A 15,826-nucleotide genomic window follows, 5' to 3' on the forward strand; every position below is an offset into this window, starting at 1 on the left:
GCTATCTTTCATGTAGCAACCCTATATAGCGAAACATAACTGACTTTGATACTTGAAATTTAGCCTGTTAACTTCCTACCTATTTATGTATTTAAAAACAACTTACCATCCACAAAAAAAGCTCTTATACAAGCTAGAAGGTGTTAAAATGAAGGCTAATAGTGAAAACAATAAATATTTATTTAGATAACGTTATTTAACTGTATAAAAAAACTGGATCTGTTGACGAAGGGCACACATAGTAAAGACATCAATTTCTCTTTTTGGACGGCCAGTTCTGTTTCTTCCAGGAGTTAGAAATATTCCATATTTTGCCCTCTTTGGCACGCTGGTCCGATATAACTATAAAATAAAATAAAAAAATCTTTTTGCGTTACACAATGCCCCCCAAATTCACACAATGTGAATTTAGTAAGTAAACAAACATATATCTTCAAGTATCAAAATGGTTTCAAACCTTAAGGTTTGACTCAACTGAAACCAGATGAAACCTACAATCAGTGGTATGTAAACAATGTTCGACTTGGGCTCTAAACCTAGGTTTATCGATAAATGGTACGTTGCGAAGCGTTGGTACTAATAAAAAATTAGTTATTACAATTTGTACAATGCTACATACCCGTCATAGACGTTGCACGAGCGTAAATATCCTCCAAATTCGACAAAATGTGTCCAGCTTGATGTTCCGCTAAACATTGTATTAAAACTCGATAAATAACTTCACTAGCTTGACTACGAATATTTTTCTTCATCTTCCTTATTGCAACCAAGCGTAAATTGTTGCTTTTATCTAGATTATCCTTATAATTAATAAGAAAATTAAAAAAAACAGCCAACCGCCTATTGACATAAACAATTGTTATGACTTTTATGTTTCTTTTCTAATGGTGCCAGGCTCCTGAAAATTTTAGTTCCTCAAACATTAATTTCAGGACTTTATAGTTTCACTGTAATATATGTTTAGGCTGCCTTTTATCCCGAAATTCCCACGGGGATTATTTTTAATGCAAAGCGAAGCTTGCGGGAATAGCTATAATATGATAAAATAAAATAGTGGGTCCCTTCCCTTCTATTTAAATTAAGTGCCCCGAGTTTGCTTGCGAGTCTTGCGACGCGACGTTGGCAACGCAATCTGAGCCTGTCGCTAAGTCGAAGGGCTCACTCAATCGGCGGCGGCGGCAAACAGTTTGCCCAATGCTCACTGGGAACGGAGCCTTAATAGTTGAATGCAAAATGAATGCACCAAGCTTAATCTTACGACTTAAGGTCTAAGACGAATACAGAATACCTACCTAGTTACCTACCTTGGTTTTGATACGTTACGAGTCCTCGATTGTACCGTTCCGCCTTATTTCCATTTGGCACGCGTCATAACTCTCGTTCTCTCGTTAAATATACTTGACACTTGGCCTTTGTCTCTTCGACTAACCTTTATACATAGGTCGTGTTCATTTACACTTAGTAGGTTCTTAATGGAACGGAATGTGCTTTCAATCGGCTTAGATAGTCAGGAATTATTTATAACACATAGGTAACAACATAACAAGTACTTACCTATAAGTTGTCGTACCTACCTATAGGTATTAGTTATGTCCATCTACAGTAGAAACTGAGCTTTGGGCAGTTGAGCACCGAACTACTTACATAATAATATTAAGTATGTACTTACCAACCTATACATATTTGCAAGTATTGTTGCTGGCAGTTAGCCAGGCCGTTATATGACCGATGGCTGCTTTAGGATAACTACCGGGTCCATGTCAACGGCTGCTGAATAACATGTGATCATCATCAGCAGCCGGTAATCATCCTCTTTCCTCCATCAGCCGAAACCGGCCACCCGTTTGTCCCACGAAATGGAGGGCGTCCCACGCTACATACGCTAGTTGGAGTTCTCCAATCGAGAACTCGTTATACCACCATGTAGGTTTATCTCGTAAAAGCGCTATAGAATGTAGAAGAGCCGGTCAGCATTTATTCCTTATAAGTAGGTAGATAGATACATTACTATAAACACCCTGTATCTCGGCGCTTGATTAGGGGTCAAGACCTAAAATTGTAAACGTGATTGAAGTCATTACGGCGCCAATTGAATCAACTTAAGATCAAACGGTGTATCATTTCTCCATGATCAATCAGTTCAAGCCCGGCTCATCAATGGGAGAGACTTATTTGAAAGTGTATTTCCTATTACTGTTGACGTGTTTGACGTACAAAGTACCTACAATACCTGTAGTGATGTGCGAAAAGTGATATTTTGCTAAGTCCCGTGCTTATAATTTTAAACCCTTTGGCCACATCTTATCGTGAACGATAATTATATGCCTGAAAATCACAAGTGATGGTGTTTCTAACCACAGTGAAATAGCGATTAACTAAGTAATCTTTAAGTTCTTTTATATTATAAGTACTTACATTAAGTCCTTATGTGGGTACAAGGCATATTCAATCAAATGGAAACATGATAACCTAGGTATTTCATTCAACTATCTATTGTTGAAGAATACAAAGACCTAGCTCTTCGTACGATGGATATACACAAACCCTGGACTATTGTTTAAACTAAACAGTTTACTGATCACTTGGTGAGGACAAAGAGAAGTCATGGGAACTCACTGGCCACAATGTGTTTTCCCATAAGCAACCTTTACCTGAAATTCATCACCCGACGCATCTTCAAGACTCGCTTTCGAATGCACAAAGTTAAAAACTACAAAAAGTTTAGCTCGAAAAAGTCGAAACTGTTCCCTAAAGTGAAATGGCGGCGACGAAAACGGTGACTTGGTAATGATAATTTACTAGAAGACATACAATCACACACACGCACACCACATCTTGTAGGTAGACCCTTGACATCTGCCCCAACCCGGGATCTAATGCGGGTCTCTTGACGCTGTCACCAGTCGGTACAGCATACAGTCATAGGTACCTACTACAGATGAACTTTTGGCAACTTTCTCGCTAGTCACTGCAGTGTTTTTATCCCTGGGTAAAGATCGTTAAAATATATATTATTATTTAATAATGTTTAACACCTAAGTATATTGTATTATTACAGTTTGTTATTTTTAGAAAAGTACTGGAACTGCTGGAAAGCTTACTAGGTATTACCACAGATTAATAACGAGTCACTTACTACACAATTTTCACCCACACATGTCCCATTCCAGGTCCATCTTCCTGCTCACCCTGACCTGCTCGCTGAGCCAGCGTCTCGGCAGCGACCCGTACCACCCGTCCGAAGTCTGCCGCGGCCAGTACATCAGCAGCGTGGAGGCGCTACACGGCTTGCGTGGGTGCACTGTCATCGTGGGGAATCTCAAGATTCTGCTGCTGGAGAGGCAGAGACCTGAGGATTATAGTGGGATTAGCTTCCCGCAGTTGAGGGAAGTAGGTTTACTGTTGTTTTCGGTCTGAGGATCGGCATCTAGCTTTTTAGTCCATCAATGCGCTGTCTCTGCAACTTTACTGTTGCACTTTTTTCAGTTGTGGAAGCGGCAGTAGGTAAGCTGTATTATTATGATCGTTTTAAATTGACTTCCTTCACAAATAGTACCTAAGACCCCGCGCGCACTAAGCAGCCTGGGTTGCGGCAGACAGTGAACCGTTTGGTGTTGTATAGGAGCCCGCACACTAGGCAGTCACGAATTCCCATATATTACAACAACTTTAACTTCTCCTAAACTTGTCTAATGATGACATAAAGCCTACGAGTAACAGCACCACCATTCCCTCCCAGATAACCGGCTACATGCTGGTGTACCGCGTGTCGGGGCTGGAGTCGCTCGGGCAGCTGTTCCCGAGCCTGGCGCGGATCAGGGGAGACGAGGTCTACGGGGACTTCGCGCTCATCGTGTATGACCTGCAGGACTTGGCGCAGGTGGGGTTTGAGGTCATAGCCGAGGGTTATAGCTATAGGTTTCACAATTATTGAGGGTGATAGAACAAGGGGTTGAATGCAGTGTAAATGAAGGGGGAATTTGTTGTAGCGATTAAATGCGTTATTTATTAAATTCATAAACAAATTCAATTCAAAAACTTTATATTATTTACAAAAGATGGATTTAATGCTGAAAATATGTTCTATACGACCACACAAATAGTCTACCTACCACAGGAAAATCAGTAAAAGTTATCAAACGCTTTAGCTATTTTAATTTCGAGTTTCATTTTGCTAAATCATTTAATTACCTAACTTTACCATCGATAATCACAAAATTTTTAATTTAATAATTAGTTTTCGTACAGAATATTACATAATTATAATAATATGGTGTGCTAAATCATCGCAAGCGCTAAATATCTGTGCACGTACATGTAGACCTTGGTCCTAATTAGCGAAGAAGGATGCATCTTCATATTTAATTTTAAAATGCAACCTGCTATACACCCACAACCCGAATAATTGCCGAAACAAGAGAAACAACACAAAAAACCTTAGGCAATGTTGTATCTACATAAAAGACAAAGAAATTATGCAAGATCTGCGTAAATTTTTAACATTTTCAATAGACTGCTAATAGTTCATGACACCAATACTTATAATGACGAAATTACCTACTTTGTAAAATTTACTTTTACTTTAATAATATCGCCATGTGGAGACACCTTCTATGAGAGTACCTATATAGAAATGCGTGGCCCAAAAATAGTATCGTCGTGATTTCCTCGCCTTCGGAGACGGTTCCTTACGTATATCCGACTAGCCAACCTTTCATCCCGGTGTCCACCTCTGGTATTTGTTACCAAAACCATAAGTAGATTATTTCTTCCCAGATCGGCCTCCACAGCCTGATAAAGATCGACCGCGGCGGCGTGATCGTGGGCGGCGGGCCGATGACCTGCTACGTGGACACCGTGGACTGGCAGGCCATCGCGCCCAAGGCCCGCCACGTACTGCTGCCTAATGGACGGCAGACTAGATGCAATGTGTCCTGTCGGTGCACGCTTAGGGCTGACACTGATCATTGCTGGAATAACAGGTGAGGATTCGAGGATACTGGACTGCTGTACTCATAAAACTAGTGCACTTGTGATTATTGATGAGGGGTTCTTAACTTATAGTGGGGTCAGGTGGGGAGGGAGAGGTAACAAAACTATAGGAGGAGCACCATGGGAGAATAAACTAGAAATCACAATCGAAAAACTTTACCATGACATCATGACATGAGTACATAAGAGTTAAATATTTATCTTCTGGAGTTCCTCCTACCTTACCTGACCTTATAGACAGTGTAAACGAAATTCGTGTATTGTATAACATCCATAGGCTAAGTGCGGCTTAAATTTAATACCGTTAACGCTGAGTGTAATAGTTTACAACTTCCAATCAGGCGATGCCAGCGCTACGTGACCGGGCCGGACAAGGAGCAGTGCCACGAGCAGTGCTTCGGGTGCCGCCGCACCAACCCGACTGACTGCTCTGTGTGTCGCCACTACACGCACCACAGACTCTGCGTGTCAGCCTGCCCTAGGCACACGTGAGTTTTATGACATCTAAGTGCGAGTATTCATATTTACTTGAAAGAGTAAGGTGTACTTAGGTACAAAAGGAGCCGTTCCAATATGCCAATTCCCGAGCTGACATCTAGGATGTCAACTCTACCTTATGAAAGTCCGGCGCACCCTGGTCAGTCAGTGACTGACGATTGTACCATGTTCTTCTCCCTCCATGCTGCCCTGCGTTTATCTGTTTCTTCACTCTACATGGTATATAACCCAATCCCTCGATACTCCAACTAGGTACTGGCCACAATTTTACGGATGAAGTTTTGTCGTTTTGTAATAAGAACTAAACCGACTGTCAATACTCGCAGATTGATACTGGAAGCGAATAAATACTGCGTGAGCTATCAGGAGTGCATGAACCTGCGCGGGTGGCCCTGGGACGGCCGCTGCGTGTTCAAGTGTCCCGTGGACTTCAAGAAAGTGAAGCTCGATGACCAGTTCACGTGCTTGCCGTGCCCGAATTGCCCAAATGTGAGTAGATATAAAGTAATAATTTCAAATCTTTAATTAATGGTCGTTGGCGAGGAATACAGAGGAGTATTCAGAGCTAACCGGCAACCTCCAGTATTGGAGAGGCACACACAAGAAAAAAGAAGAATTAATGGACATTTGTTTATTTAACGTTTAAAAAGGGATTTAAGTTTAAAGTACCTGTACGTGTTAATTCATCTTTGTTTCAGACTTGCCGTAGTCAGAATGTGATAACTCTGAGAGACATTGCGCTAGCCGAAAAATGCAAATTCATAAATGGATCTCTCACTATCCACCTAAGAACACTGCAGAAAGACTCGGGAGGAATCGAGGAGTTGAGATTGTATTTGGGTCGAATAGAAGAAGTGTCCGATTTCATTTATATCTACGGTACCAACTCTATTATATCCTTAGACTTCTTGTATTCTTTAAAAAGAATCGGTGGTCGAGTTCTTAAAGATAAGAAATACAGTTTAGTAATTGACGACATGGACAATTTACAATCGTTATTTACTGCCAACGTGACGAAAAACTTACGAGTAGATAGTGGAACCCTGAAGGTTCTGAGGAACCCTATGCTATGCGCCAGTGAAATAAATAAGTTGAAGAAAAAGTTTCCAGTTGAGCCTCTGGAAATAGACATTCCACCAGGAATGAATGGAAACAGCGCAGGTGGCTGCAACGAAACAGACGTCGGCCTCACGATTCAAGTCATCAACGAAACTTCCGCTCTTGTAAAGTTTACTCAAGTTGATGATCATAGTTTACATTATTCAATACTGTATGTACGGGTATCCCCAACTGCTCAGACCATTGTAGTGCCAGAAAGTTGCAGTGAACTGGAGTGGTTTGCCATCTATGCAGAGCACAATGGCAATCATACTAGGACCATTGAATTAAACTCTCTGAAACCTGCATCTACATACGCAATATGCATTGAAACTGAAAGTTACGATTCGAATAAGAAAGTCCTCTCAAGAAGCCCTATAGCAAACTTTTCAACGCCTGTGGGTAAGCCGGCACCCCCGTTTCTTACGGAATTAGTTGCATATTCATCAGACGCAGCAGTTATACGCTGGGTCGATCACAAAGACTATAAAAGGCATATAACGCACTATGAGTTAGATGTCAGACTTATCGAAATAAGTGACGAAGATGCGCAAGTTCGAAATCATTGTGTCGACACTTCAGTGGAAGACGACAACGATGGCGAATCTCGACATGCCATAGTTTTGAAGCCCCCACCAGAATACGACGACCGATGCGAGTCCATGTGCGGAGTCTTGTCTTCAGTGACCAAAGGGGCGATGCTGGAGGAAGACTTCGATTTGTGCGGAGACTCAAACGATTGTGACTTCGAAGAGGATATTGTCAAATTCAATTCTACTTTAGGACCTCACGTGAAGACCTTAGCACTTGATATAGGAGGGAACAAAACAGACTATCAGGTAGGTGGTTTGGCTCCGTATCGCGACTACCGCTTCCGTCTCCGAGCATGCACGAGAACCCACTGCAGCCGCACCACCAGGTCCGTCATCAGGACCTTCCCTTCAGTAGACGCTGACTACGCGTCCATAGACTCAGCTGCCGTCAACGAAGACAGCCAGATCTACGTCAAATGGCAACGTCCAGTCATATCGAACGGGCCAGTGCTAGCGTATTCGGTGCAAGTGTTCCCTGACCGCAAGTACAGTGAGATAGGCAACCTGATGCCGCAGGCCTGGTGTGTAAGTGCTGACCGGCTGGAGGCCCTAGTAAGATTTGTGGACAGTCACAAGTATAAAGTGAGAGTCTGCACGGTGTCCCTAGCTTCGTCCACATGTACTGACTGGGTGTCGGTTGTGAAGGCTGCAAAGGCGGGGTCTTGGTGGTGGAGTGGTATCCTTGTAGGTGTGCTCCTCTGTGTGGTCTCGTCTGTGGCTGCGAGGCTCTACAGGCCCCGGGTGAGGTACAGTGACCACATGATGCTGCTCGACGCCACGTCGGAGTTCCGGAATGAGAGCGAGCCGCCAGCCATCATGATGACGGACTTCGCAACAATATATTCTATTCCGCTGACGGAAACGTATCTGTTTGAGGACTAGTGGGATTTTTCTGTGATTATGATGTAGATATTTATGATGCCAAAGAATAAATTATATCTTTAATGAACAAGGTCATCTTAATTTTCCTACTCTAATATAGTTAATTATTATACGTACTTATAACTTATTATACGTCCCTTCGATAGAAGTTAGTTATTAGATAATATTTATCACGACATTCACGACATATAAGTACTTAGATTATTGAGTGATTCCTATATTAGTAAAAACTGGAAAACGTAAGATGACGTTAAGGTAGATATTTTGGTAGATATCTAACAATAGACACTTAACTGGCAAGTAATTTCGAGTCCATCAAAGAGCCGATAACTCCAACCACAGCACACACAAACTAATAGGACAGCAACTCAACCGCCACAATAACAGACCACTAACCAGCCGCAAATCAGATCTGTCCAAATTGACAAACGCAGATGTCGCGCGGAAATAGAAATTGTGCATATAATTTGTGCATCGATTGGCAATCGTTTAGGAACGTTGAATTTCCCGGATCCGCCGCTGAGGCGCTCCGGCGCAGGCGCAGGCGGCAGCGCTTCCCGGACGGATTGAAGGATCGAATCATTATGTTATGTTTATGGAAAATCATATTATTTTTTAACCGACTTCGAAAAAAGGAGGAGGTTCTTATTGTCCGAAGCCAGTAAACTCAGTGGTAAGTAACGGCAACGGTCATCAAATCAAAGAACCATTTATACTTAAGTAATTTTAAAAATTTCAAATTATGTGTTTCTAGTATATTTTTCTATCTATCGGGTCTTGGATAAGTACTCCCTACTGCAAAAGGTAAGCAAAGATTTAGGAACCCTAATAAAATTGTAATTAGGTTAGTGGCTCTAGTCACCTATTTTGTCCCAAACGTCTCAAAACCCATGGAGAAGATGCTGAAGTCAGTTCAAAGTGTCATTACAGCAGCATTACATTAAATTCTTTGATCCATTTCAAAGCTCATGTTTGGAGCTTGAAGAGTACAGATAAGATGACGTGGATAGTTTTTTAAACTTTCAGTTTTATGGACTCTTGGGTGCTTGCTCTTCGTGAAAGATGAGTTTTTGATTACTGCCTCGTGTAAGGATTGACCCAGTTAAAGTGTTGGTAAGTAAGTAAGTACTCACTGCTAATAAATCCTCTGTTTACCTTTAAGAAGTTCATAATATTTTATTGAAGTGGAAATGCTCAATTTGTTTTAGAAAGTTTATTTGAAGTTATCTCCGTCAATAAGGCTGTAAAGAACATTAATCTACCAATACAAATGGGATTGAATTATTATATCTTTTCAATAAACATGATACGAATCCATTTCCAAATTTTTATGCGCAACCAAGTTGGGAAACTTTCTTGTTATAAGATACTAATTAAACTCACAAAGGAGATACCCTCTTGCCCTAACCGCGGCACAATCGGACTATAAATAAACTGGCTAAGCCCTTAAGGCAGATAGATTGGAATCTCTTTCTAGGTAATTAATCGTGGCACAATGTGGTCGGCCTAGGGCATCGATTATCAAGAACTTTCTACAAGTTGACATTGGAAAGTGAACTAGCGAGTGCGGCGGCCCTTTTAGTGCTGAACCACTTTCCTAGTCATAAATAAAATATAGGAGAGCTGTAAATGTTATAGTTATAGTGAAGTGGTTATAGTAACTCTGACTATGCTCCTGCCTTTGATTTGAAACGGCGTCGGCAATGTCGATGAAGTGGACGCACTTGTGTGAATTCTTATACAAAGAATACTGAATGCGATTCGTCCGGTGCGTGTGATGCTGAAAGGTGGACGCTTACCTTAATTCGAAACCATCGATCAAACAGCTACACATTAATCTGAATTAATTATTTATTCAACAATACCAAGAAGCACTCACCTGAGCTAGTGCATTGTGCACTATTAGCCTTCATGTTGCATGCAGTAGATATTCCTAGAACTAGCGAGGTTACCACCACCGAACACTAGCAAGCGATAATCCTTAATCTTATCTGGCTAAATTTGATATAACTTGTATGGATCTGACACATCTTAGACAGATAAGCGTTGCTGCTTATTGATTGTTAATTTCCTAATGCAAGAAAATTTACATTAATCACTTCGTTCGTGTGAATGCGTTCGCGATGCAATCCCTGTCATAATTAAATTCATGTAATGTTAATTTCTTTTAATGGCTTATAATAATGGTATTATGAAGTCGGAGTAAGTCTCCCTGCAGTCATGTGCACGGATCCGAGAGTGCAAAGCATGCAAGTTACCGCGAACCCACGGAGTGATCGTCACTTCCGCTTCCGGGCGACACGTGAAAACTTCCCGGAAAACTAACAGTTTACAGTTTCGGTTATTTTCCACATGTCGCGAAAAGCTATTTAAATGTAACTGCATAATTTTATTTAACTTTGCTAATTTGTTTTTTTTACTAAACACTCTTGAATAATTACATAGGTACATGACCTAGTCTTATAGCTCACACCCCATCGAAAACAAGAAAATGACTATTCAATAAAACCTTACAATAAATAATAAATCAACAGTTATCATTGAATAGAGTCACAGAAACTGAGTGTAAATCAAATAAACGGAGTAAATAAACAGTATTTGCTTCAAAAATAAACAGTAAGTAACGCAATTTTTCTCGCAGCCTTCCTGATACGCCCCTTAGAGCCGCAATACACGCCGGGACCATCCGGTAGATTCTGACACCGTAAGTTTTCCTTAAACTTTCACACTCTCTCTAATCTTTAACAGCTTCTGTAGTCTAGTGGTAGAAACTCAGCTGCACAACCCAGAGGTTCCGGCTTCAATTCCCAGGTGGGGCCACCAATTTGTGGTTAGAAGTTTGGTTAGGACATAGGGCCAGGCCACAACACTGCGTTGCGACGTCGCATCGCAATAATCTGCGACAATAAATCAAGCATTTGTACGGGAAAACTTCTAAAACAGTCGCAGAATTTTGCGATGCGACGTTGCAACGCAGTGTTGTGGCCTAGCCCATACAAAGCTGATGTCCGAATAAGTTAAATGAATCACGCAAAGCAGTCGGTCCTGTACCTTGCTCTCTCCTGTCTTGTCGGTCATCTGTCCTGGGATTATGAGAGTGATGAAACAGAAATGGTTCTGCACTATAATAAATAACTTATCACTGATCCGAGCAAGCTCACGGTCGTGTGTGGCGGCCCTAAGCCGCGACGGCTGAATCTCATCAACGTCGTGATCCGTCCAAGTTGCCAGTCATGCCAACAGAAAAATATGTACAATTTTCCAACCAAACTTAATTATTCGGCTACATTTTGCCTCCGATACGCCTCTTGTGATAAGTGAGTTTAGCTTACGCATATTTTTGTTATTAGGTACCTACTTTGAGATTGATTCTAAGCATGGATGAAAATATTATTCTACAATTTTTACTATATAATTTGGCCAATAAGACGACTTAAAATATAAAAATTTTGGACTTTAAGTTTTTTTTCACTAGGCTACGTCTTATATCCGGAAAAAGACTTTATTTTAATAGTTCCCAACACTTGTATACTATCTTAGAGTATAACCCAATCTGTTGTATCAAAGATCCAGTCAACACAATTAATGATGTAGCACACAAAGAACAACAAATACGGGGGAGGAAGAAAGTTCGCGGGGGTTACTCTATACTGACGAAAAACGAACGAACGAGGGCTGTCGTGCAGTCGCCACGTTTCATACAACAAGATAGAGTCGTGGCTCGCGCAGGAGCGCTCCGAAACTTAGATTGTCGTTGTATAGAGTGACCCCCCGGTATTGTTGAGGGAACAGTGAGGAACTTTCTCGGACCAACTCGCGAGTCTTCCGTTTAATTCATTTATCCCGGATAATGGCCAGCGGGGAGTGTTGAAGATGCTTCGCCGTATAAATAAGTAGGTATATGATCTTGGTAGAGATTGTTCGGAATGATGAGTTTTCTGGGTTTTGGACTAGCGATAGCGTTACCTTCTATAGCTTTTTTGTTCGGAGTACTAGTGATGCCTGACTACAGTAAAAAAAAGATATATGTACTTACTATTCATATAGTAGATAGAGAATTATAACGACTTCGGAAATACTTGTGGCGGACTCCTAGCCACTAGTTCAGATGAAGATCAACAGATGGCGCTCGGAACTCAATACAGAGAAGATGTATGGGAACTACGCAAATTCCTATGAAATCCTACATCGCGCATTCGAAGTTTCTCACCTACTCTGCAATATATTGGGCAGCTGCCCGCCAGGCCACACCACCCGGCCTGGTCGGAGGATCCTCCCTTTGCATGGGGATGCTCTACCACCTCCAGCATCTCCATAGTGGTGACCCCGTGAAGAACATCAGCGCAGCCTTCTGAAGATCCGCAGAGCAGCCTCCACGCCATCTCCCATCGACTTCCTCTCCTCACCTCAACAGCCGTGCAACAGAACCCTCAGCAAGCAGCCCCTGGAGCCAACCAGCCAGCATCCGGTCTCAAAGGGCATCATGAGCACCAGCATGCAGCGAACGCAGGCCTGGTCACACCCTCGACCCACACCAGCAACTTGGCACAGCACACTGCACTTCGGCCGGTCAGCAAGCAGAGCCATCCTCTCCTGGTCGACGCAGCACTCTGCCACCATGCTCCACTGCAGGCTCATCCCAACTCACCGTGGACATCGCCACTGCAGCATCACCCCGACTCACTGGGGACTCCTCACCGCACTCACAGTCCCGACTCACTGCGGACTACGCGGCACTGGCTGGCAATCAAGACTCTCGGCTGCACTGAAGACTATCGCCCTCGGGTCTCAGTGGGGGAGTGATGTGGCGGACTCCTAGCCACTAGTTCAGATGAAGATCAACAGATTATTATGAAATTACTATGAAATCCTACATCGCGCATTCGAAGTTTCTCACCTACGCTGCAATATACACAATGTATAGAAATCCCCAACGCTAACCGTTGGGCAGCTGCCCGCCAGGCCACACCACCCGGCCTGGTCGGAGGATCCTCCCTTTTCATGGGGATGCTCTACCACCTCCAGCATCTCCATATACTGTTTTTCTAACTTTGAATTATCTCTGACTACCCCTTTTGAGATTTCATTACAATAGTGAGCATCCCAATATCCATGTGTTGGTGCAAAGCGTTGACTTTATGTAGGTAAGTACAGTCAAAAAAAGAGATAGAAATATTCCCTGAGAACTAATAGATCGATCCTAAAAGCCACCAATTATAGTTAGACTTATTATGTACCCATAAGCTCTATTGATACTCGCGACCAAAGAAAAAGGTCCACTGGGAAAATCATCAAATTACTCCTAAACGGAAAAGGCCAGTTTAATGACGCCGTTTACTGTATTGAAGTAGGTACATTTAACAGCGCATCAGAATTTACCTAGTATAATTCTGACGATCCAAAAACGTAAATAACTAAATATTTATTTCAAATTTTAATTAACTGTGTGAAAAAATAAGACTATTATTTTAAAGTCGGCATCTTGTAAGCTGAACTGGTCTGGATGCTTCTTTTCATTGCTCTCGAGTGTACTGTCGTTAATATGAGAGACTGATTGAGCACTGGCGGGCATACATATCTATTTGGCTGACTGTACCTAGCAGCAAACAAACGTAAACAAACAGGAAATGTGCAAGTGAATTCTGATTTCGATATTCACTCCACGGTACAGGAATTAAGTTAGCTCTTGAACGAGGGTAGAATGTCTACAGTGATCGACATAAGCAGGTCTTGTAGAGTACAAGATACCAATTAGTGGGTGAATTTCCCGCGGCCAAAATTTGCGTGGCATGAATGAAATCGGTACTAAAAAACAAAGTTCTAATTTTCTAATATTTTTTTTCGGTTATGTGGAATAGTAATCTATATGAAGCACTAAATATTTTATCAATAGGATTAATGGATACTTTACAAAAAAATATTAAACCTCCAAATCTTTCATTGCCGTGTTTGTCCCCAGGTCATCTCGTTTTGTATTATTCTTCATTGATGAAAAAATATTGAGTGTTTAGATTTAAACTTAGTTTCATTTGATACATTAATAGTTAAAGTATTGTTACGAAATACATTTATTCAAATAAATAAAGAATATAACGAACGGTAAGTGAAAATTCATGTGTCCCAGAACTACATTTCATCGCCGTGACCTAAACATGATCAAGGATATTGTTTTATCTATGAACTTGGGTCCCCCCCTCGGTGCGCTAATCGTTTTTTACAAGTGTTGCCTAACTACTCGACGTGGAAAGAGGTACACAGGTGTCCACGTTTTCGCGCTATAGTGAAAATTATATTTGTTTTTGGTCACTGGACATTTTTTCTTTCATCGCCGTGGATAGATATAACTTCTATAAAATTAAGTTTGTCTTCTTGAGTAAGCATTCAAAAGAAAGCATTTTGAAAATATTCATCTTATAAAGTGTTTGTTTCTTCGAATAGTAAATACATTTTTTGTTATTTATATTTAATGGCTTGATTTTCATCGCCATGCTTTCATTTCCGTGGTTTCCGTGGCCAAAATTTGCTATGGCAATGAAAAAAAAGTCACGGTAATGAAAAAAATTTCATCGCCATGTCTTGTAAAATAATATGTATTCATTGCCGTGGCCTGGTTATTCATTTCCGTGGCCAGGTTATTCATTTCCGTGGCCATGTTATTCATTTCCGTGACATATGTTTTCATCGCCATGGTATGTACGATTAGGCAAATAAAAATATATTTAGGTACCATCTTTTGTAATACAGTTAATAATACCGATCACTGAAATTACCTACAGGACTTGTCAAATTACCTTTTTTTGCAGTTCGATAAAACGGGCGCGTATCGCGATGTATAAAAACTAAATGTATCATTTATCATTAATAACAATCACAAAATAAGTATTATTATCGTCACAGGACTAAGGTTACCGACATAGCTGTCAAAATGTGCAAGCTTAGGCAGGTAGCCGGTAGTAGCTGGATTAGGAAGGCTGAGGACCGAGTGTTGTGGCGCTCCTTGGGAGAGACATATGTCCAGCAGTGGATGATTATAGGCTGATGATGATAAAATACATTTCATATTATTATATCAATTAAAATATACTTTCATTTAGCATAGAGCTCATAAAATATTCTATCATATCACGTAATCTGTGTAAAATCCATCAACATCCACAACACCATCAAAACCCCTAGCACCAAAACCTTAAGATAGGTGCGATAACAAGGAAAGCGAGGAGGAGCGGTTAAGTGCACATGCTGCGCCCCACTTCACTGTTGACGAACATGTGCACCTAACTGCACCTATCTTTAGGTTTTCGTGCTTTTGGTGGTTTGTTCGGTGATTTGTAATTCAGCACAGATCATGTCACATCATAATATATTTTAAAATTAACAGTTCGTATACTGTATAATATTATCATCATCATCATCATCTCAGCCATAGGACATCCACTGCTGAACATAGGCCTCCCCCAATGATTTCCACCTTGTCCGATCGGGGGCAGCCCGCATCCAGTGCTTCCCCGCGGCCGGTACGTGGTCTCCACTTGAGGACTCTTCTGCTCCACTGACCATCAGTCCTTCGAGCAATGTGTCCGGCCCACTGCCATTTCTGCCATTTGACTCGATAGGCCATGTCGGTTACTTTGGTTCTTCTACGGATCTCTTAATTTCTGATTCGATCACGTAGAGATATTCCGAGCATAGCCCTTTCCATAGCTCGCTGGGTGACTCCGAGCCTATTTAAGAGGCCTAAAGACCACGTCTCGGCACCGTAGGTC

The 15,826-nt window shown here is 41.5% G+C and overlaps 1 protein-coding gene across 1 annotated transcript; it reads left to right on the forward strand.

The window, feature by feature from the left end:
- Positions 1-2,501: 2,501 nt before the first annotated feature.
- Positions 2,502-8,128, forward strand: LOC105396719 (insulin-like receptor). The gene is made up of 7 exons (XM_048627477.1): positions 2,502-2,784; positions 3,171-3,390; positions 3,740-3,880; positions 4,777-4,982; positions 5,334-5,480; positions 5,817-5,979; positions 6,189-8,128. The coding sequence occupies exons 1-7, from the start codon at positions 2,759-2,761 to the stop codon at positions 8,061-8,063; spliced, it is 2,778 nt and encodes a 925-aa protein (XP_048483434.1). The 5' UTR covers positions 2,502-2,758; the 3' UTR covers positions 8,064-8,128.
- Positions 8,129-15,826: the final 7,698 nt, after the last annotated feature.

The sequence above is a fragment of the Plutella xylostella genome, chromosome 18 (assembly GCF_932276165.1).
Source record: "Plutella xylostella chromosome 18, ilPluXylo3.1, whole genome shotgun sequence".
Lineage (NCBI taxonomy): Eukaryota > Metazoa > Arthropoda > Insecta > Lepidoptera > Plutellidae > Plutella > Plutella xylostella.

Excerpts from the sequence above, each read along its gene's own strand:
- LOC105396719 (XM_048627477.1), top strand. The coding sequence starts at position 2,759 with ATGGCGGCGACGAAAACGGTGACTTG. Across the intron at positions 3,391-3,739 it reads GCTTCCCGCAGTTGAGGGAA|ATAACCGGCTACATGCTGGT; the intron begins GTAGGTTTACTG and ends ATTCCCTCCCAG. Across the intron at positions 3,881-4,776 it reads ACCTGCAGGACTTGGCGCAG|ATCGGCCTCCACAGCCTGAT; the intron begins GTGGGGTTTGAG and ends ATTTCTTCCCAG.